Source organism: Thermobia domestica, chromosome 18 (assembly GCF_964235325.1).
Source record: "Thermobia domestica chromosome 18, izTheDome1.hap1.1, whole genome shotgun sequence".
Lineage (NCBI taxonomy): Eukaryota > Metazoa > Arthropoda > Insecta > Zygentoma > Lepismatidae > Thermobia > Thermobia domestica.
In genome coordinates this window covers 101,671,354-101,696,100 of record NC_137471.1, presented here as the reverse complement: position 1 = coordinate 101,696,100, position 24,747 = coordinate 101,671,354, and the positions used below count along the sequence as shown (strand labels likewise).

At 35.7% G+C, this 24,747-nt stretch overlaps 1 protein-coding gene across 4 annotated transcripts in view; it reads left to right on the top strand.

Moving 5' to 3' along the window:
- LOC145674948 (uncharacterized) overlaps positions 1-24,747 on the top strand; it is a 99,662-nt gene that overhangs the window by 42,189 nt on the left and 32,726 nt on the right. For all 4 annotated transcript variants that reach the window (XM_081745212.1, XM_081745216.1, XM_081745213.1 and 1 more), the window contains one exon: positions 23,433-23,548. In XM_081745212.1, the coding sequence (XP_081601338.1) occupies positions 23,433-23,548 (116 nt within the window). The remainder of the gene's footprint in view (positions 1-23,432; positions 23,549-24,747) is intronic.

The window sequence follows — 24,747 nt, the reverse complement described above, 5'->3', positions numbered from 1 at the left end:
GTATTGCAGTTGCACTTCGCCTAGGAGTAGACATCTGTGAATCACACAACTGCTCTAAATGTGGTGCATCAGTCAAGCAGAATGGTGTACACGGTCTGTCTTGTATAAGAAGCTCCGGAAGACATGTGAGGCATTCGAACGTGAATGACATTATCTGGAGAGCACTCACATCGGCGGAATTTCCATCTGTTCGTGAACCTGTGGGATGTAACAGATCTGACGGCAAAAGACCAGATGACATGACGCTGGTACCATGGCAGAGGGGAAGGATTCTTCTCTGGGATTTCACCTGCTCTGACACTTTCGCGTCATTTAATCTCATTCTTTCTTCATCTTGAGAAGGAGCTTTTGCAGCCCGCAGAGAATGCGAGAAAAGAAGAAAATATAAAGGTCTGCTCGATAGGTACATGTTCGTGCCGGTAGCCATTGAATCGAGCGGCATTTGGAGCCTCGAAGGGCTCAGTTTCATCAAAGAAGTAAGCAAACGTATTGCACACCTTACTGGTGACAAGCGGGCTACTACTTTTATGATACAATGTATCAGCATAGCAGTTCAGCAAGGAAATGTGGCTTCCATTTTAGGTACATTATTATTAGAAATTATTAGAAGAAGTTTTCTTTTATAACTAACTGTTCAAAATTTGCTGTTTATCTTTCTGTTTTAAAAAAATGTCAAATATGTTCCAATTTATAGATAGTTACTGTCCTTAACTAAACAGTGATTCATAAAAAATTATGATTAAAAAAAATAAATAAATAAAATAAATAAATTTACAAAATATATAAACATTTCATATACTGCTCGCAAGTTCTGTTGGCCCGAACATTGATTATAATAATAGGTATATAAGTACGAACAGTCTTGTTTTGTTATCTACAATTTTCCACCAATATACAGGGTAAACCTGAAAGATATGCATAAACTCCGGGAGGTGGTTCGTGATATCAAAAGAAGAAAAGGTGCCAACTTGGAATTGAAAATCGAATCCTAGCAATTAGAACGGAACAAAAAGATGTGCACGTACTTCGAGAGGTGATTCGGTGATTCGTGACATTCAGCAATGTGCAAGAGGACTTTGGCACTCCTGTCACTTGTACATGACGCGGAATTTGACAACATGCAAGAGGACTTTCTGTCTTCTTTTAATATCACGAATCACCTCTCGGAGTTTGTGCAACTCTTTCAGGTTCAACGTGGATAAACACTTAAACGGATTGTAGGGACTTTATTGTTCATATATTAATATGTAAGCCTGGACGTATTAGTTAAAAAAAAATAAAAAGTTCTAGCGGTATCCAACAGAGGAATGTATATCATAGATATTTATACATCCAGAGGTGCAAATTGCAATTCGGACCACAACCTTGTAATCATAAAGATGCGACAAAGACTTTCCGGTAGCTAGAAGTAGTATGAAAGTTGTAAACGATGGATGTTTGATGTTGGAGGTTCAAAGACTCTAATGATAAGCTCGATTTTTTTAGGTTAAGATTCATAATAGACACAAAATTCTCCAGACTTCAGTGGGACGGATAACTAAAAGAAAAATTTTAAAAAGTGTGTACCTTCCTTAAGGTTATAAATACAAAAACCAACAGAGAAAGCGGGCTAGATGACAATGACTTCTTTAAACACTGCACCCTCCGAAGGATATAAACTCGAAACTAACTTTACCTTTACAGTATAGAGAGGAACAGTACATGGAGAAGAGAATTGTGCTATTAAATGAAAATAACTAATCAATAATATAAGTGAGTTATATAAAAGAGTAATTACAGGAATGGCTATGAACTGAGATTACATCTAGTGCCGGATGAATGTGAATACATCCCATCACACTCCGTGAACGTCCTTGACATTTGGAAAAAGTATTTTATTAATTCCTAAATACACATGGTGAAGGTGAGGAAAATGATAATAGAATCTCCTCAGAACTTTTACGTGCGAACATTCACTCTTCAAAATTGAAAATACTGTTAAGAAGCTGCAGAACGACAAATCAACAGATACCAATTTTATTCCCTGGAGGCGAAATATTTGAGACAGAAAACCTCACCTATCTAACAAATACATGACCTGATCTGCCTAATATGGTAGAGAAAAGGAGTTCGTAAGGAACGGAAAGAGTCTATCACAGTGCTGATGTGTAGAGAAGACAAAACGAATTACAGAGCCACAATGAAATTTCGTTACTCCTACAAGACCGTAGCAAACATTCTTGTAATGTGGTTAGTTCTTTATGCTGAAAGAAGAACATAGTATTACCCGTGGTGTTCTGTGGATGCCAAAGTTGGTCATTAACACGTCAAGATGAACACAAGGTAAAAATATTCGAAAATAAAGTCTTTTTGAAAATTTTTGGAGACAAAAGATCCGAACAAATGAATAAATCGAGAAGATTACATAATATAAAAACTACAATTCATAATTGTCACTGGGTATTGTACGAGTTAGAAGATAGAGGCCTACGGTGATCGGAACGCGTCGCTTGTATGGGAAACTCACGCGAGATGTATAGATTTACACTGGAAAGCCTTTAAATACGAACCGTCATCTATGGTCTAGTGGTAAGGCGTGTGCCTTTGGTGTACGAGGACCTGAATTGGATCACCAGTGGAAGAACATAGAACTGCAGTGTTTCAGATTTCCCTTCAAGCTGTAGGTTTTGTCTTGTATATCCTCGATGCTGACAAAGAACATAAAATATAAATCAGTCTTTCAACACTAGATCCCTAGGTAGAACTAGGTGATGAGAGTGTAATAAAAACAAGATTTCTGGTAAATATGATGTAACTATTTATATTAAATTGGTCGGCGTAGAATAGGATCCAGTAGGGTTCTTTGGTTTATGTGATGATGTACACTCATGTCCAAAATAATTGTCGCATATCTATAACCGTCTTCTTGTAAGAATATAATTTGATAATGATTTTTCAGGGTACTTTTAATACTGATACTATGTGTATAATCGAGAAATATATGTGTTAAATTTCATAGGAAAAGAATTATAAATACGAAAATTAGAATGAGTGAAACAAAATGTTGCTAAATGGACAAGAAAAGTTCCTTTTCGTTAGTGTTCTTATTTACTGCTCTTTTGACATGAAATTTACCACTTGCATGTCTTTGCCGGTTATACACATACTAACATTATAAGAAATACAGGGCGAATTCGTTATCAAATTATATTCCTACAGCAACATATTTATAGACATGCAACAATAATTTTGAACATGAGTGTACCTCCGGATTCCTTAATCTTTACATTTGGTACTGACGTTGAGGAATTTGAAACACTAACCTTGGCGAAGAGAAATTATTCATAAATAAGTAGCGTGCGTAACCTCACTAAATGACTCGTGTTATGTGGAGCTCATATGTCTGAAAATTGTGATCTGTGTGATTTTTCTTTATTTTAATTCTTTATGATGAATATTTTTGTTTCAGTATGAATCATTTTAATATTAGCTAGTACTAAAGACAGATTTTCCCATTAACTACTTCCAATTTATATATGTAAACATATTTTTCGAAGCCTAAACATTTAGTTTGCAAAAGAGTGTATAATGATTCAGTAATTTCGTGTATTGTTAGGTTTCGATCCAAGGCATGCATAATGTGCAGAAAATAGGCAGTGGAATATGTATCGAATTATACGTGTAAATTGCATCTATCAGGTTCTTTAAAAAGTATTGAAACTTTGCAGGTCTACTGAGAATACGTTCACTGTGATTTGAAAATAACATGAAACCACATATAATTTTGTTCCATGATCTTTTTTCACTTTTCTGGCAATATCACAATCCCATCCCTATAGAACCTGTGTTACTTCTGGTTTTAAAATATTAATAATTGTGTCACGTGGTTTTTGCCAACTTCGTTGTAAACCATTTTAACACTATTCAGAGAATTTCGCAGAGACCGAAATAAAGGATAGTCTGACGGTGCCACGTCCGTAGTATACACTGGATACAATAAAATCTCCTAGCCAAGTTCTCTCAATTTCTGATAAATCGTTAAAGATATGTATGCAGCCTGATATTGTCAGCGTGGTATACGACGTCCATTTTGTTGCCTGGTTCCGGCCATTTCTTTTGAATTACTAGGTTCATTGGCAACAGTACAGATTCTAGTCTATCGTTGTGCCCGGCAGCAGCAGCTCTTGATACACGATACCCTTCTAATTCCCCAAACGCACAGCATAACCTTCTGGGACGTCATTGTGGGCTTTGCCACAGACTGTGGAGCTTCTCACTTCGACGCTCTTTTTCGCACATTGTTGTTGTAGTTTATCCACTTGTCATCATTCATGATCAACTCAGAAATGGCTCTAGTTCATTACGTTTTAATAGAGATTCACAGATAAAAATTTGATTGAGTAAATGTGAGTCAGATGGTATTTCGAAATTTCCGGAACGAAAATGTCTGAACCATCTTTTGGCTATAGTTTTTGATAACATATCTTACCCATAAGTACCACAGATTTCTTCACGGCCTTGTGCAACATCTCTGTCTTTATCGAAATAAAATCGTAAAATGTATTGTAGTTTTTGGGATTGCTGAGTGGTCAAATACATTTTGACTTTCACTTCACATTCACTGTCATTAACACTGATGTTTTTTGGGATAGGTTGCTTGTTTTGCTTTCATAACTAAATAGTAATTTGGGTATAAATCATAATTGTGTTTATTTTAATTTTTTAAATTGTAACTAGAGATGCAAGGGCTCGGAAAAAAAACTCGGTTTTTACTGCTTCGCTTTTTTGGTTGGGAAATTTTGGGCTTTTTTTAAAAAAAAAAAAAAATTTGCTTTAAATTGATAAAGCAGACTTTGTTTCGCTTCTCTACAGCACAAAAACTCATTAAATTAGTGGTTGATGTAGGTAATAATATAAAACCTAAAATAAACCATTAATTTCGAGAAGATTTTTTTAAAATTCTTAACAAATTTACATTATGAATTCCTAAGGATTAACCAATAGATGTAATAATTTTTAACCTCTTATACACAAAAGTAAATACTTTTATTTAAACAAAATGATACACAAATAATTAGCAACATTATATGTAGTATTTTTACTTCAAAATATCACACACCCTCTTTTTGAAACAAAATAAAATTAAACATGAGAGAAATACATTTATATGATAATCTTACAGGCTGCACATCAAGACTTGGTTTAGGATGGTTCTGCACATTCTTGAAACTTTTAAGTTTTAACTTGCATATACATTGTATGGATATTTCGAACAAATTTTTCATTCATTGATTACATACGTAATAATCTGTTACCACCTATTAGGTGCTTCGGATCTGCAAAATCGGTAAAATTCCGAATTCTGTAATGCACTGACTGTTCCTTAAGCTTGTTTAGAATCGGGCAAGTACCGAATTTTCTGTTCATGGATCATATACGTAATAGACCGTTCATCTTATCTTGTGGTTTCCTAGGCTTATACCCACCATCACAGTTTACCCAGTCCTGGAGGTTTCTGAATTTTTAACGACAGGAATACAACTTTTTTGTATATATATGTGTATATATATTGTTTATGCTTATGTTCTTAAATGTTCGCGATTTACTTAACTGGTAATGGACTGTCTTCTAACAATGGAAACTTCCAATACTTGTTTTTAGTTTTTATTGTAGCTTACTAATCGCTGGTTTTTAACTAACACTTCAAATAAACCACAGAGTACATATAATAACTGCACTGTGTTCGTTGCACTTAAATAACAAACTTAACTTTAAAATTATGGAAGAAATGTTCGTGCCTCGTGCCTTATGCACCGTCTCTCTTCAATACTTTCCATCTTGAATAGCAAATGAAATCTAAATTTCGTAGAAACAGTGTTTCCAGTTCTTAAAAAATATTACTACATAATATAAGACTTAACATGCCGCCCGCCAAAAATGGGCTAGTGACTTTTTTCTTTAAAAAAAAAAAGAAAAAAAGAAAAGAAAAGAAAACAAACTTCACATAACAACAAATAAAATAGACTAAAACAGGAAATAAATATACTTTAACATGAATTACATTACGATTCATCATTATTTGATAAAACACAAAGTCCTCTAATTGAGCGTGTATATAAACCATTTGAAGTTTTAACAGTAGCCACTCGAACCAAACCGTTAGGTCCAGAAAGCACTTCAGTGATGACTCCCAATTTCCACGATAGAGGAGGTAGCTTATCTTCTTTGAGAATCACCAATTGACCTGACTGTATGTTGACACAGCTTCTCTTCCACTTATTTCTTCCTTGTAGTTGTGACAAATATTCCATATACCATCTTCTCCAAAACTGTTGAAATTGTTGTTGGATCCTTTGCCATCTTTGAATTGAACTAATCTTCTTTCTCCTGATGTAAGTCACGTTGTGGTAGTGCTGTCAATGGCTGACCAATAAGAAAATGACCAGGAGTTAATGTTACTGGATCATTAGGATCATTGGATAATGCTACAAGAGGTCTCGAATTTAAGCAAGCTTCTATTTGTGTGATTAATGTTGTTAATTCTTCAAACGTGAGATATGACATTCCCATGACTCTTCTTAAGTGGTATTTAAAGGACTTAACTGCAGCCTCCCAAAGACCACCGAAGTTGGGTGAATATGGCGGAATAAAATGCCATTGGATTCCTTCAATAGTTGCAAAATTCTTAATCCTTTCTTGATGGTCAGCTGTATGCAACAACTTTGCGACTTCTTGAAGTTCCTTGTTGGCACCAATGAACGTAGTTCCATTATCGCTATAGATATACTTGCATTTACCTCGACGAGATATGAATCTTCTCAAAGCAGCTAAAGATGCCTGACTAGTAAGACCACTCACAACTTCGAGATGGATAGCCTTTGTTGGTAAACACACAAATACTGCAATGTAGCATTTCATCTTTGTTTTTGACTTTCTGGTACCAGTTTTGATGTAAATAGGACCGGCAAAGTCAATTCCAGAATTTGTGAAAGGTCTTGTTAGTTCTACTCTATGTTTTGGTAGTTGTCCCATTAATTGTTCTGGTCCAGACGCCTTTAATCTTTGACATATAATACACCTTCTGATAACTTTCTTGATGGCATTTTTACCATTAGGTATCCAATACCTTTGCCTTAGTGATGCTAGCATTAACTGACATCCAGAATGTAGCAATCGCCTGTGTTCATGTTCTATAATTAGTCTTGTTAGGTGATGATCTGATGGTAGAATAATTTGATGTTTAGCATCAAATTCAAGTTTAGACATCTTTAATCTTCCACCAACTCTTAGTAATTGTTAATCACATATGAAAGGATTGAGAGACAAGAGTTTGCTCTTATTGCTAACTCTTCCACTTTCTTTAAGATCAGCCATTTCCTTAGCATAAACTGAATTTTGAACTTCTCGTATTAGTCTGATTAAAACTTCTTCAATTTCTTCCAAGGTAAGAGCGTCTACATTTCTTCTTGATGCTTCTACTTTAGCATTCTTGGAAAACCGCATGCAATAAGCCAAGACTCTCTGAAATTTGTTCAAAGTAGAGAATCTTTCGATCATACTATTATCTTGAGTTGTCACTAAGTAACTTGATTTTAATTTCTTCCGTTCAGGAATCTCTCTGAGTGGGGCAGGCTCCGTCTTAGGCCAATCAAGTGAAGAACACTGTAACCGTTGAGGACCGTTCCACCACAAATTATTATGTATTAACTTGTCAGGACTTGTTCCCCTTGATATAATATCTGCAGAATTTTCACTTGAAGCGACGTGTCTCTATTCTCCTCCCACTTCTTGTACCTCAGCAACTCGATTGCCAACAAATATTTTCCATCTATTTGGACTTGCTCTTAACCATGCTAAGACCACCGTAGAATCTGTCCACGTATATACCTGGGATATTCGTTGTTTTAATGCCTTAGTTACCTTTTTGACAAGTTTTAATGATAACACTGCTGCACATAACTCTAAGCGAGGCAGGGAAATCTTTTTATGGGCGCCACTTTGGACTTAGCACATAATAGCTTTGAAGTAACTTGACCATCCTTGTTGACGGATCTTAAATACACACATGTCCCACAAGCCTTTTCTGAAGCGTCTGAGAAAGCGTGAACTTGAATGTCTATCAAGGTACCTGACTGAAGAACCATTCTGTCTACACTGATATCTGATAATGAAGGAATGAATTCAAGTACTGTCTTGCATCTTTGCTGTAGTTCTTTAGGAAGTGTTCCATCCCACTCCAATCCTGCTTGCCACAGATCTTGTTCGACCTTTGATTTAGAGTGAATCCATTCATCACTTGAAGTTGATCAGTTGCTGGATGCCAAAGTAATCCTAATGTTTTGACTTGGCCCTTATCGTCTAAGCGTAATGGAAGTTGTGTTTCTCTCAATTCTTCAGAGATGAATTCCAATAACTCAGTACTGTTGGAACATCACTTTCTTAGCAAAAACCACCCTTTTGTAGCATTTGTATTAATTCGTCCTTTATCTTTAAAGCTTCCTCCAAACTTTCAACCCCTGAAATACAATCGTCAATATAGAAGTCATTCTTGAGAATTTGTGCTGCATTCGGATATTCACAAGCTTCTTCTGCACTTAATTGCTGGAGACAGCGGGTAGCAAGGAAAGGCGCTGAGGCTGTTCCGTATGTGACAGTCTTTAATTCATATATCTTAATGGGTTCTTCTTCTGATCTTCTCCACAAGATCTTCTGGAATTTACTGTCACGCTCATCAATGAAAATCTGTCGATACATCTTCTCTATATCTGCAGTAAAAGCTATAGGGTAGGTGCGAAATCTTAATATAATTGACTGCAAATCGTCTTGCACAGTTGGACCAACTTTGAGAACATCGTTCAGTGAAATGCCACTAGTTGAGCATGCGGATGCATCAAATACTACTCTAGTCTTCGTAGTAGTACTAGCTTCCTTAATAACTGGATGATGAGGCAAGTAATATTCTTGAGTAATATTAGAGCTGCCTTCCACTTCCTTCATATGTTCCAAAGCTTCATACTCTGCAAGGAATGCCACATAATCTGTGCGTAACTTGGGGCATCTATTTAACCTTTTTTCTAGTTGTTGTAAACGCTGAACAGCTGTCTTATAAGAATCACCTAACTGGATCACTTCTTGTTTGAATGGCAGTCTCACTATAAAGCGTCCTGTTGAATGTCTTCTAGTGTTTGCGATAAAATGTTCTTCGCACTCCCTTTCTTCTTTGGATAGAGGAGTTTCTTGAATATCTTCTATTTTCCAAAACTTCTGCAGCTGATGGCTTAAATCATCGTTGTTGTGCAAAAAGAATGTTCGATGTTCTGGCGTGAAGTTGTTGTGCTTTGGCATATGATATTGTCCTGAAACTATCCATCCTAACTCTGTATTTTGGAGAACTGGAAATGCTCCTGGACGCACCTGTTGTCCTGCTTTGAGTAGACTAAAGAAAATTCCAGCACCTAACAACAAATCAATCCTATCAGACTTGTTGAAATTAGGATCCGCTAACTGTAAATTCGGTGGAAAGTTCCATTCTTTAATGTCAATATCAGCATCAGGTAAATTTCCCGTATTTTGGGCAATACAAAACACTCAACATCTACACTAAAATCACTTACAGCAGGTACTACTTGTAACTTACTTCCGTATTTAACATTGCAACTTACATTATTAATACCTTGTACAGGAACATTGATAGGAAATTTCTTTAATTTTAACCTTTGAATGAGAGATTCTGTTTCAATATTAGATTGGGAACAACTATCAAGCAAAGCCCTAACCATATGTAATTTACCATTGCAATCTTTAACTTGAACAACTGCAGTTGAAAGTAAAACACGCACATTACTTTTAGGCTTCACAGCAATAAGTACTAGTATTAACAACTTCCTGTCCTTGAGACATTGACTTCTCCCCTACAGGTTCCGTAACAGAATCATTTTCAACACTTGCAGCATGATTAGGCTGTGATTTCTTAAAATCACTGTGCAATAACGTGTGATGCTTGAGATTACATATTTTGCATGCACTTAGCGAACAATCTTTCGCTACATGGTTGACAACTTTCAAACAATTAAAACAAAGTTTGTTCTGTTTCGCAAAACTTAATCTTTTGGATACACTTAATTTCTGAAACTCATTACACTTGTGTAACGCATGACTTTGTTGACAAAACGAACACAAAACATTAGTACTCACATAAGATTGTCTAGCATTTTTTACTTCCTTTAGAACATTAGATTTACTGAGATGCGACTTTGATTGTGTAGACTTTACCAATTCTAAGGCTTGGCATTTATTTTCTAAAAAGACATGAAGTTCTTCTAAACTAGCAAACTGTTCCTATTTGTTTGATTTTCAAAGTCTTTACGTGTTTGTTCATCTAGCTTTTCCAAAACTAGCTGCGATAACAATATATCCTCCAAAGGAGTATCTAACTGTAACGCCTTAAGTGCATTTACGTTACTTATAGTTTGATTTAATAATGTTCTTAAGTCCGCCACTGAATCTTTACTGACAGTCGGTAATGAAAACAATGCCTTTACATGAGCAGTTGCTGTTAGCTTTGGATTATTATACCTTTTGCATATTATTTCCCAAGCAAGTTTGAAATTTTCACCTGTCACTGGTATATTCTCAACAAATTTGCTTGCTTCACCTGATAATGAGGACAACAAATAATGAAATCTTTGAATATCATCTAAACTTTGATTGTTTACAACCAAACTACTGAAAGTATCATGAAAATGTCTGAAATCTATAACTTGATCTTTAAATGTTGGTAGCTTTATGACTGGTAATTTTAGACACCCTGTATTCGCGGTTGAATCACCTGACGAACTTCTATTGCTACTACTAGCCTTCTCAGCTGTTTCAACAATTGACGTCATTTTTGCAAGAGTATCGTAGTAAGTAACTTCAAACAACCTGTATATATTCTTTGTTTTCGTCCCTTAATTCAAGCTGTTTTTGCACTTCATCATATTCTTTGAATATATTGGGTAAACGTGCACACCTAACTTTAATTTGCATTACATCACCGTCTGCTCCAAATTGTTCAACAAATGTTTTCATTCTTGTAAGGGAAGCTTTAGCTAGGCCTCTTGCCTTTATAAAAGAATTTGTATTTGAATCCATTGCTTGTGATATTTCTACCTGAAGTCCTTGTAACAACAGACCTTTACACTAGTAAAAAGAAACAAAAAAAAAATATACTTAGCTACGTGACTGCTATATGTCCCCTTTGCTTTTCTTCAGATTGCAATGCACAGCTGAATGCGTAGGCGCTGACGTTATAAGTCCACTAGGTCAATTTTGCGTCTGTTTCTTAACACTCACTGTCTTTACACACACATAGTCAATATGAATGTTTGAATGATTCACTTCTTATTTTTTTTCTTGGCACAACACTTCCTCCATTCGGCACTGGAGGACCAAAAAAAAAAAAATGTTTATGCTTATGTTCTTAAATGTTCGCGATTTACTTAACTGGTAATGGACTGTCTTCTAACAATGGAAACTTCCAATACTTGTTTTTAGTTTTTATTGTAGCTTACTAATCGCTGGTTTTTAACTAACACTTCAAAGAAGCCACAAAGTACATATAATAACTGCACTGCGTTCATTGCACTTAAATAACAAACTTAACTTTAAAATTATGGAAAAAATGTTCGTGCCTCGTGCCTTATGCATCGTCTCTCTTCAACACTTTCCATCTTGAATAACAAATGAAATCTAAATTTCGTAGAAACAGTGTTTCCAGTTCTTAAAAAATATTACTACATAATATAAGACTTAACATATATATATATATATATAAAACTATGGAATACATTTAAGAACAGTGGAAAGAATCAATCACTGTTTCAATTCACAAGAAAGGCGACAAAACTTACTGTAATAATTAGCGAGGCATTTCTCTTAACATTATATTAACAAGATTGATTCCATACGCAGATTAAATTATTGGAGATTATCAGTGTGGTTTTAGGGAAATCGATCAATTATCGACCAGATATTTACTATTCGATAAATACTCGAAAAGAAATGGGAATATATTACCCAGTACATCAGCTGTTTATTGATTTTAAAAAAGGTTTACGACTCGGATAGGAGGGAAGTATTGTACAATTCGTACAGAATTCGGAATGCCGAAGAAGCTAGTTAGATTAATTAAAATGTGTTTAACTGAATCCCAGAGTAAAGTCCGAGTAGAAAAATTCTTGTCCATGAGCTTCAACGTCGAGAATGGTCTGAAACAAGGAGATGCGTTACAGTCATTATTATTCAGCATTGTTTCGGAGTACGCTATAAGGAAAATTGAAGATAGGAACCAGGCCCTAGAGCTGAATGGTGTTCACCAGGCTATGGCGTATGCTGATGATGTAAATTTGATAGGGGATGATGGGAGAACAATAGAAAGAAATGCATAGGCCTTACTAAACGCTTGCAGCGACATTGGTTTAGAAGTAAATGCAGAGAAAACTAAATACATGGAAGTTCACCGGGATCGTAATACGGCAAATTGTGGATGCGTTAAAATATCAAGTAATAATTTCGGCAAAGTGGATACTTGCAAATATCTAGGATTAATATTACAAGACCAAAATCATATCCACAAAGAAATTAAAGGTCGACTGAAATCAGGAAATTCGTGTTATTATTCAGTTCAAAATATTTTGTCATCGCGAATTCTGTCGAGGAATTTAAAGCTTAAAATATATAAAACGTTAATCATGCCTGTTCTGTATGGTTGTGAAACATGGTCATTTGCAATGAGGGAAGAACGCAGACTGAAAATATTTGAAAATAAAATCCTGAGACGAATATTCGAACACCACAAGAAGAACGGGAATGGGGGAACTTCATAACGAAGAACTGCATAATTTATACGGTTTACTAAACATCGTTACGGTCATCAAGTCTAGGAGGCTCAGGTGGGTAGGTCATGGAGCCAGATTGGAAGAAGGTAGGAACCCTTTCAAAGTTTGAACTGGAAATCCAATCGGAAAACGTCCATTAGGAAAACCTAGGGGCAGATGGGAGGACAATATTAAGGTGGATCTCGCAGAAATAGGAATACAAATAAAAACTGGATCCAGTTGGCTAAGGATAGAAGTCAGTGGAGAGCTTTTGTGAACGCGGCATTGAACCTTCGGATTCCATAAGCCATATAGAATATATTTAAGTTAGGCACAACTGCACAACAACCATGAGTGAGTGGTTAGTTTTTGCCCTTCTATCGGGAAGTCCGGGATTCAACCCCGAATTCGAGCATTTTGACAAAAGTTTTTCTTAATTCAATCTGTGAATCCATCTTTCTATAAAACTGTGAATCCTGGCTGACTTCCTTTATCGTTTTTAAATCGTTGTTATTACTAACTACAAGCAGTGACGGATTTGCGAAAGGGGTTAGGGTGGGGATGTCGGGTGTAGGGTTAGGGTAGATTATTGCTGAATACAAACAAAACGAAATATTAGTTATGCCTATACTCATAAACTTCAAGCTCCTCCCAAATAAAAATTACGAAATTTTAGAAAAAACAAACATTAAGCAGAGAAACATCTCCCAAAATACTTTTCTAAATCCGCTACTGATTATTTCTATAAAACTGTATTCAAGGTTGTATCCGTAAGATTATTGCTAAATCATTGCACAGCTACAGTATAACAAAAATGTGGAAGTACGCTCTGACAGATATACTGACAAACGTACGCTCTGACGGATATATTGAAAAACATAAGTTTAGGCCTGCTAATCTCTAAGAAATGAAACACGGAGGACTGAAAAAGAAATGGCGTAGAGAAGAAAAAATGTCGATAACTCAGAAGTTAAAATAAAGTTAAATATCCTCTGCAATTGCCCTCAAATACTACGTACTGTATGTTTAATTCATAAAACATGTGTTCCATCCATCATGATGGTGAATTCCAGAGCGAAATATGGTATTTAGGCCATGAAATTTTATTTAACTTTAGAGTATACTATAAGAAAGCTATTCAAATAGAAAAATCATGAAAATGAAAAAAGCCAAAAATTTCCAGAATTCTCGTTTTTTTTTTTTTTTTTTTTTTTCAAAAAAGCCGGCTTTTTATGTGTAAAAAGCCATCGATTCAAAAAAGCCGGCTTTTTTGCATCTCTAATTGTAACGTACTGATGGTTTGTTAAGTCATTGATAAAGCTGCTGCTTCTGAAAGTTTCGTGACTTTCTTCCTTTTCGCGAACCATGTATTGCGAATTTTTTTAGCTCGTGGTGTTGTTGTTGTTATTTCTTTCAATAATTTTGCCGCATCTTCATCAGCGTCAGCCCTCAAATTTATCGTTGTGGCATAAGAAAGTTCAACTCTACTTTCATTTTTTCTAAGATTTTTAGTTTTCGGTCTTTTACTTTTGTCACTCCATTCTTGAAATGGTTTTGGTGGATGTCCGGGTGCCTCCGCAAAAGAGGTTGAGGGAATGTCTATAATAGTAAGTCTTATTTCTTTCTGCAACCAGTCTCCATATTTATGAACAAATCCCCTTTCAGTAGAGTGACGGTTGTTCCAGCGCTAATAGTATAGAACAAAAAAATGTATTCTCAGTTCATTGTATAGAGATATTCTACTATGGCTAGCTATATTTAATTGAAATTTGTTGTTCACATATTTCACAACACGTTCTTCTTGTTGCACACGACTCTCTCTCTTCTTTTCTCTAATTCTGTTATGAAACTCTCGGCGAGACATACGCAATTCATATTATATTTCCCGAACTAAGTAGTGGATAGAAACAAACGGCACAAAAGACAGTTCCTTACAAACTAAGGTACTCAAGCATATGTTACTAACCCGTCACAGACATCCAGTTTCTCGGTTTCAAGCTCAATAAATGTTATTGTCCAAAAATGCTTATCTCGCACACGTGTTGACGCGTGGGTACAGGTGGATGCTTTTCAGATTTTATTTCATGATTCGGTAAATGCAACCTTTCGTGCTTTCTAGCTAAAGGTCTGCTGTTTGCAGTGTGTAAGTTTAGATTACTTTTTATACATATATATAGCTCTATAAGTATTGTATAGTTTTCGTATAATTTTTGTGCTACATATTCTGTTTATTATCAGATACTTAGATGCAATAAAGTCTCCTAGTTATAGTTCTGTTATGTATAGTATATTATAACCTAAACTCAAAAGATAAGATGTACACCTTTCTGCAAATTCTTTACGTGAGAAAAAATATTTCAAATAAAGTTACTGAACCACGAATTTATTGAAAGAAGGAGTTCGGTACTGTGGCGCACGCATAATTACAATAACCATTACGTAATTTGAAAAAAAGATTATTTAATTCTAATAGAATGACAATAGAGGGTGTTTTTTCAATTAATAATGCGCTTCTGATACAGTGAGTGTTCAGTGAATTGCGACAGCCCTCCACACAAGAAAGTGTGACTAGCAGCCGAACTGATTACATGACCACCCTGACTGGTAGTATCGCAGAGAAAGAACACATTCGAGACTACATTTGGGCAAACTGTATAATTGGAGGTGGGCAGAATTTATCCACATTCCAATAGCGCATGATTGTGGGTACCCAAGCAGTAAGTGCGTCAATAACTCAGACAGCTATACTTGTCGCATGCGCCCATTTCTGTGTAGTGAAGGTATACGAGGAGTGGGAAGTGGAGTGGTAACGGTCTCCAAGAGACTGAACTGCAGGGGCCTACGAAAGTTCAGAACGGGGGACGGGCGTTGCGTCAAACAGCTCGTGACAGCCAAACTAACCATCATTGTCCAGGAATTACGTGATCAATACAATGGTGAATGCACAACACCCATATCCCACGTAACTATACGGCGTACTGGCACGCATGAAGTTCCACAGCAGACGATCCACTCTTTACGACTCGTCACAGCGGATTTCGTCGTGCTTGGGCACAGGAACACGCTGATTGGAAAAGAGTGTGTTGGTCGCATAAATCACAGTTTGTGCTACTCCTCTCTGACGGGCACGTGCATGTGTGGCGCCAACAGCACGAAGCTATGGACCCCTCGTTTATGGAGCGTACTGTACAGGCAGGTGGAGGCGATTGTATGGTTTGAAGATCTTCTGTTGGTATTTGTCATTACGTACATCCTACAATACAACACTTCTACCCACACGAAGACGGCATTTTCTAATACAACAATGCACGGTGCGACCAAGCCAGGACTATACTTGCTTAGCTTAAGGAACATTCCACGGAGTTGCAGCACATGAATTGTCCCCCTAACTCACCGGATCTTAATCCTATGAAACATTTATGGGATGTTGTGGAACGATCTCTTCGCACCATGACTCCTGCACCGACATCTGTGCAGAATATATGATGTCAGATCCCCGTGAAAACATAGCAGCAGCTACCAGAATCCATTCCACGCCGTGTCCGGGCCGTCCTCTAAGCAAAAGGTGGATTAACAAAGTATTAAGTAAGTGGTTACAATTCAGTGAGCACTCAGTGTATATAGTTAGAAAAATGATTTTTACCCACGTGTTTAGCGATTCGTATCACTGGCGCGCCCATTCCACCAGCCCAACCCAACGTGCTTTACTCTATACCTCTTCTACCCTCATCTGTTTGTAGGTCTCCGAACCTAAACCCTATTGCACGTGTTAAACATGGTAGGACGCCGTGTAATTGCCAGCCAGGCTCATGCAACGACAATCTGCCAGGTATATCAAGATCTGCTTCGAGTTCAGCATACTATAATATAGACATACACTCAGCATCTGTACTACGGGCTCCTATTCGAACAACTGTTTGTATGGCTGCTCGGGGTAGTTTCACGTACTATTAATGTGAGTACCATATGTTTCGTGAACACCCTATATAATATGTTCGAGATATATCACGTCCGCCATGTTGGGGGGTAGTACCACCCTAGCATCAACCTTCATACATACTAACTTTTGCAGGCTTCACACTGACCTTGAAAGTTAAGGAAATTAAAATGAAAAATTGAAATACCTCAAACTATACCAAGAGTCAGGAAAATTGCTATATTCCATAGAAGAGTTGGGGGAAATTCAATCCGATTCACAAAAATATTCAGAGAGTTTCTGTTGCTTTGCGATGTTAACAAACTTAAGGTGCTCACAGAAGATACGAAAAATGCTTCAAAGCCGATAGATGACGTTAGTATACAATTATTGTTTGATACTAGTGTTTTATTTTATTCCAAATACTGGAAGTTGTAACTCCTAATAAGTATTTACATTAAGAAAGTAAGCTTATACTGTATTTAAAAATTAACAAGTGAATTTCATTTCAGATTGTTAGACTACGTGGACTTCCAAACTACACGAATTCAGTAATCAAAATTGCAATAATACATCCAGAACTACTAGTTGCAATAGGGTAATAAGATCAAAGATAGAACTGTTTCTCGGACGCTGAATTCATATCGAAACCCCACTACGCGCTATCCCATACTGTTTTTATTCTATGGCGATAAACGTTGAAACCAAAAATCGTTAATTTGAGCCACTCCTGTTTTGAATTGAGAGTTAACACAGGAAATAAATTATATTTTGGGAATGCTGAATCGATTGCAAGACAGCTTCCCGATATCTCTTACAATTTTTCCTCAATGAAAATCAGTATTGAAATCACAAGTGCTAGTAAATTTAAGCATTTCTAGTTTCGATATAGTGTTGTAGGTTCTGATGATATATATACTATATATCTATTAAAATGCTACAATAGCAATTAAAAGCGCCTGACCTCCAACCTATAACTTTAGCTTTCAAATCTTTCATTTACGGTTATGTGTGATTTCACGTTTAACAGAGACAAACATTTTAAGTATTTGTACTTTAAATAGTCTAAATTAGTTAATTATATCTTTTTCATAAAGTTTATAATATAAAATTATTGTTCAGAGCCTTTGTATTTTAATAAGCCTTCTCTAAAATCAATGCACGTGAGTGTGCTTCCATCTTCCGAGTTCTTTTAAACTATGTTTATATGTTTGTGGCCTTCCTTTCGACAATGAGATCTCGGAAACTACAGGTTCTAGAAAGATGACGTTTTCACTGATCAATTGGAAATTTTGCGTAGATTGTCCAGTTCTAATTGAATATTTAAAAAAAACATGGCAATTATTTCTTTATTACATTTTTACGGGTACGCTGGAAGCGTTGAAATTTTTTTTTAAAAAGGCATCATATCCTATGTGTTATACATTCCAACACAATGTTGTATATGTCTCAGGCGTTTGTTCCATGGCCAAATAATAGTGAAAAAGGAAGGATAACCATTTCTCGAGTCTTAAGATAAATCTTTATTTTTTGAGTGTTTTGCCTAATGAACACCATATATAACTGACATTATAATTAATTGTAGATGTAATGTATTTGCTTATTACATACTGCATGCAAGAAGAAAGAAAACGCTGGTCATACATGAATTAGAAACTCCAACCGGAAGTAGGCTCAAATCTTGCAAACGGTGCGAGATATTGAGAAAAAATAATCGAAAAAAAATCTCCCCTTTCTGATACCCCTTGCCGATTTTTTTAAAATCAAGACGTCTTTCACTTGTGTCTGTAAAGAGACATGCACATATGTTGTGAGGAAAGACAAGGAGATTTATGCTCATATGCGAATAATGCGCTGTGTAGAGAGCGCAGGTTCAGCTAGTTGAGTTTAAAAAACAAAAGCGTTTGTCGTTGTTACAGGCGATAAATGTTGACACTGGAAATAGTTCATTTGAATCACTTCTGGTTTGAATAGGGGATTAACGGAAAACTTGGAACCTATTCTTAGAAAGCTAAATCGATTCCAAAAACCAACATTCCGATATATTTTACCCTTTCTATTCTGTGCAAATCAGTATTGAAACCGGATGTAGTAGTAAATTTCAACCACTACCAGTTTTTATAGAATGTTAAGGGTTGTGATTATATGTTCTCTTGAGACCCTGAATCAATTGCAGAAAACTATTTGTCGCTTTCTGTTACCATTTTTGTTCTATGGCGATAAGAGTTGAAACAGGAAGTGGTTAATTTCAGCCACTTCCGGCTTGAATAGAGGATTAACAGAAAGATGGAACCTATTCTTGGTAAACTGAATCGATTGCAATAAACACCTCGGATATCGCTTACCACTTTGATCTATGAAATCATATTGAAACCGGAAGTAATAGTAAATTTGAACCACTTCCGTTTTGGGGAGAGTGTTGTGGATAATCAGGTTATGTGTCTTGAGACACTGAATCGTTTAGAGAAAACTGCTTCTCGCTATATATTACTATTTTTCTTCTATGGTAATAAAAGTTGAAACCGGAAATGGCTAATTTAAACCAATTCCGGTTTGAATATAGCGTCAATAAGGAAATGGTATCTATTGATGGGACGCTGAATCGATTGCAGAAAGCCTCTTCTTGATATCTTTTACTGCTTTTGCTCTGTTTTTACTGCAGAATTAGAATTTGAAGCTGAAAGTAATAGTAAATTTGAACCGCTTCTAATTTTGGTAGAATATAGTGGATAGCCATGTTTTATTGTCATGAAACGCTGAATCGTAGTTATCTTGTTACTGTTTTTCTCCTATAGCGATAAACGTTGAACCCGGAAGTGGCTAATTTCAACCGCTTCCAGTTTGAATAAAGTGTTAATGGAGGAGATGAAACCTATTCTTGGAACGCCGAATCAATTGAAAAATGCCGTTTCTCGATGTCTCTTATCGTTTTTGCTTTGATAACAGTCGACATATAAAGCCATTCTTACTTCCGACACTTATGCATAGCATAGTTTGGAAATCTGAAGGAGAGCGTTGAACGGTTATGGAAATAGAAGAAGCCAATTAAAAATGATTTTTTAAAGAAATTCTAACCATAAATGAGTGTGTGTACGGTGTTCCGGATCAGGAAAAATTTTCGTACTTGATCAGGGAAACCAATATCACAGTTTCAGTGTGAACCATTTTTGGGTTAGATCTGTTAATTCCAATTAAGTGATCTCAATTAAGTTTTTACGCGCACATTTATATATTTATTACCAACAAATCATTCCAAAGTATTGACAGTTATATGGCGGTAACGAGGAATAATCGTTATCACTTAGAGGTGGAAAGGTAGTGTGGAGGAAGAAATAATTAAGAAAAATTATTATATGGCTTATTCTGGGCTCACTGTTGGTGTGTATTCGCATCTGTTTTAGAGGTTGGAAAATAAGCTTGAATGAAGAGCTTTTAGGATACCGACATGAAAATTCTGGTGAAAAATGGAATTTATGTAAGTCTGTTTTCTTGTATGACTTGTAAATGAGAATATATTTGCCCTTGCAGAATTATCTGTGAATTATCTTTATAGATCATACCTCGATAAGTGGTTCATTTAATTAGGTTAGATTTTAAGATGTGGAATGCAAGATAATTGGTGCACTTTTAGATTAAGATCATATTGAATCAACAAAATCTCCCCTACTTTCTAAGGAAACATCTCAAATCTTAAAAACCCTGACAGTTACGAGTTCTTTCAATGTGGTCTTCCTCTTGAAGATCAAGTGTCTACAAAATAATGTAAATATTTGTACTTTGTGAAGATAAACATTAATCTAAAGATAAATATATCCCTTAAGATGGGTCCGCTGAGGCTTCTTTTAGGAAACGGTCTGATTTTTTTTTCAAACATTTGTAAGAACTTCTGTCTCTGAAACGTTTGTAGTATCGAAGTCAGTTCAGCAGTAACAATAGAAAGTAATAACCATAGAATTCATTCCACAAAAACCGTATGTTTGTGGATTTTTTGTAAGAGGATTGAATAAGACAGTTTTAATGGATGGGATTTCCCGCCTTGTCTCAAAATATTATCTTAACGAAATATCCAGCAATTGTATTGGGGTTACTGTTTCCTATGTTTGTCGTTGAATCTATAGTTTTAGAGATATATTCCATTATTTAAAATGAAAATACCTATAGTACTGATGCGTTAATGCATAGAATAAAATTTGGAAAGAAAAAATTAAAACACAAGTTACTTTGGTGCTTAATGTATTAATTTAGAATGTGGATATGAATTGTCGTATTCAAAACATAATTTGATAGTTTTGCAGAGTTGGATTTTGTGATATCCGAAGTTTAGTTAGTGTTCTTCGAAATATGAAATTGTTATTTTTTCCAAGTGATAGTATATCTTACTGATTATGTTGATTACACTGTTATCCATTCGTTATTAATATTACATACCCAAGAAAGTTCTGTCGTATTTTATATCTACGTAAGAAAAGGTAATAACATGAAGGAAAACATACTTGAAAAGTGCCATGAGCAGCACTTACCTTCAGCGTGTGGATTATCTCGTCGAGGGTTCAGAATTTTTGTGTCTACAGATGCTTGACCAACGAAAGAAGCAAGTGGTAATCTGTCAGTACCATGTTCGGAGAATTTGGGGGGATACATTAGCATTTCCCAACTAAGTCGGATAATAATCTCACGGATGGCCTTAGCAATATGTGGCTTCGCGTTCTTCTAAACCAGAATAACACCACTTTGATTCACAAGCACTAGTTCCAAGGATTTTAGTTAATGCGTACGTTCCAGTTGCTTTGATCATCTAGCCAGGTAGCAGTCGCGATGCACGATAGCTCTTCCCCGAACAGTCCAAAAAGAAAGAGCATAACCATCTATTAATAAAACGGTAATTTTGGTTGCTTTGGAGTCGATTCAGAGGGTGCTAACCATTTGAAAACTACAATGCTGAGTATAATAAAGAAGCCACTTCTCAGCGAATCAGCACTGTGTTCAGGAACGGATGACGGGATAAACAAAAAATCAGTATTATCACTATTTATTCTAAAATCATGATACGTACCTCGTTTTCATTGGCATGAACCAGTCTTTCAAACGGAACCACTCGCATGTCTCTAGCATGTACCATAGTGGAGAAAATTCGCAAAAAAGGGAAATTTTGTCAAAAATCCCTTTTTCCCCGATACGAGAATTTTCTCCACTATGGTACATGCTAGAGACATGCGAGTGGTACCGTTTAAAAGACTGGTTTTGGCCAAACAAAACGGTGTATCAATCATGTCTCTACGATAATTAGGGATGAGTCAGGAAATTTTTATATAAAAATGAGTTATCCATTGCTCACGTAGGGGAAAGCTGATACTGTTTGCACATGGTGCAATATTTTTTTCCTGTCTTATTTTTCAAGATATAACATTGAAACTTCGTACAGTTATTACACATAGTATGTAGTATGTTTAAGATTTTTTGGAGTTCTGTGGGTTGACACAGAGGCCGGCCAGAGGGGCCCAAAATCGGGGGAAAAGGGATTTTTTTTTTGACAAAAATTTTCCGTTTCCGCGAATTTTCTCCACTATGGTACATGCTAGAGACATGTGAGTGGTACCGTTTGAAAGACTGGTTCATGGCAAAGAAAACGAGGTACAATTCATGTTCCCACAATGAAGTCTTGATGATGATGATGATGATGATGATGATGATGATGATGATGATGATGATGATGATGATGATGATGATGATGGTGGTGGTGGTGATGGTGATGATGATGATGATGGTAGTAGTAGTAGTAGTATAGAAATTCACTAAAAAGGTATTATCAAGGGAAAATATGTAAATCGGCTGTAGCATCAAAACTATTCATCCCAGGACCACTCTTTGTATCTCATTCTCTTCACCATAAAGCAAAGTTTGTTTTAGTAGCATTCGCATGATCGTATCCTATACCAAAGGGGAGATATTCGCAATAAAAAAAGGGATTTTTAAAAAGAAAATCCCTTTTTCCCACTTTGAGTGGAAATTTTCCGCATTTGGTACACTTTAGGGAAATTTTACGGACGCAGTTGGAATCACTGCTTTACTAGAAACAAAACGGGGTATGAAGCATGATCCTACGATAAATAGTCTTTACGCAATAGATGATTGAATGAAAGTCTACAAAATACCTCAAAAAAGCCATAATTTAAAAGGATTAATAGCTGTGATACCATTTTGGCAGTAATTTTCGGAATTGCCGAAACTGCAACACAAATTATTAATATGAATGCTTTGATCAAATTTTATTTTTTTGAAGTTAAATTTGTTAAATCCCCGTTGTACATACCGCTGATTTATCACATACCTCGTTTCACTTAAGTTTATTCCAATTGAAAGCCGTAAGGACAAGGCTCGTACACAAGTTGTTTGGGATTCCTGTTGACCTTCTTTCGCTGATGTCACTGATAGCGACCAGAGCTAGTGGGCTACAAAATAATATGCACACCTACCACGTTAACTTCTATTTATTATTTCCACTCCGAAACGAAGTGTGTAGGGAGAGCATGTAATTCCACCACTTGAGCATCCGATAGAACTTTGTTGGGAGTTTATTATTTATTTATTTTTTCAAGTTTTTTTTTTTTTTCAACTCTAATTGTTGTTATTAGGCTAAGTCAGACAAAACTAATATTTTAAATCTTAATAATTTATTTCAGATTCAGCAAGCTTAGATAATAGAGAAGTCAGCGATGATGTTAAAGTTAAACTAGAATTGAGGGCAGTAGAACATGATGGAGAAATTGACATCGAAACTCACATGTCTGCAGACCGAGTAAGCGTTTCCATTTTTTATTTTCGTTTATTCGTTTCTAATAGTGTTCCGTGCCAATCAGTAACCAATTTAAGTGTTGATGAAGATTTGTTAATAATACATTCCTAGTCGGAAAACCTAAACTAAACAGGCTTCCAAAGTTTAAATCCTAAAAATGCAGCCTTGTTGCTTCCCCATTTCCACAGGTGAGCACACACAGAAAACCACTTTCCGTTCCTTCTGTTATAGAAAGTAACATATAGAATATATATGAGAAAAGTACTTGGACGTAGACGAGAAGAAGGTACATAAGAACCATGCTGAGAACAGTCATAAAAAGAACTTAAAAAAGTAAAAGAAGGTAAAAGCCAAAAATGGTAGGTGATTATCAAAGTCTGTAGTCAATATCACAAGCCAGGAAGAAACATGGAAAAATTTCACAGTAGTTAATTCCCCGTGCAGTCACTAATGTCACGTACCTTCTTGTTAGCATGGGTTCAAATCCACTTGATGAAAAAATGTTTCGATTTTGTAATAAATCTGCATTTTATTCGCAAAAAAACATGGTATACGAATGTAAGAAAATTACAAAATATATCACGACTATGTAATATAATACATTAAGATGTATATGTTACTCAAATAAAATTCTAGCTACCTCTCGTTCTATCTAATGTATGTTGTGAAAATAAACTTAAATAGAAAGCTATTCTCTTGCCATATAGTACTCCATAGTACTCCAGTATTTCATGCAGCGAAAGATTTCACCACTAAATTAAGATAAAAGTTCACCACTAAATTATTTTATGAATAATAATAAAATGACAGTCATTAAGTACTGCACATTTTGCGTCGTGTACGAGTCATAGTTGACTTTCGTGTCGGTGTGTATAAGGATAGTTTGTATCATTTTTCGCCGAGTGTTGTAGGAAACATTTGCTTTTCTTAATAACTAACTTACTTGGTTAAAAAAAAAAAAAAAAAAAAAAGTTTGTCGGAATATAGACAAATGTTTTCCATGGGTCGCCATTTCCTGGCTAGCCAAACTAGTGTGGGTTTCTGTCCACATAATTCCTGTTTTATAACATTGTTATCTTTCCAACTTCTCGATCTTCAAAGACCTTTTCTCGTTCTTCTTGATTATAATTTTATGCACTGCACCTGTATTTCTTATGCTTGCAACATGTCCCGCCCATCTTAAAGTACTATTGTATTGTCTG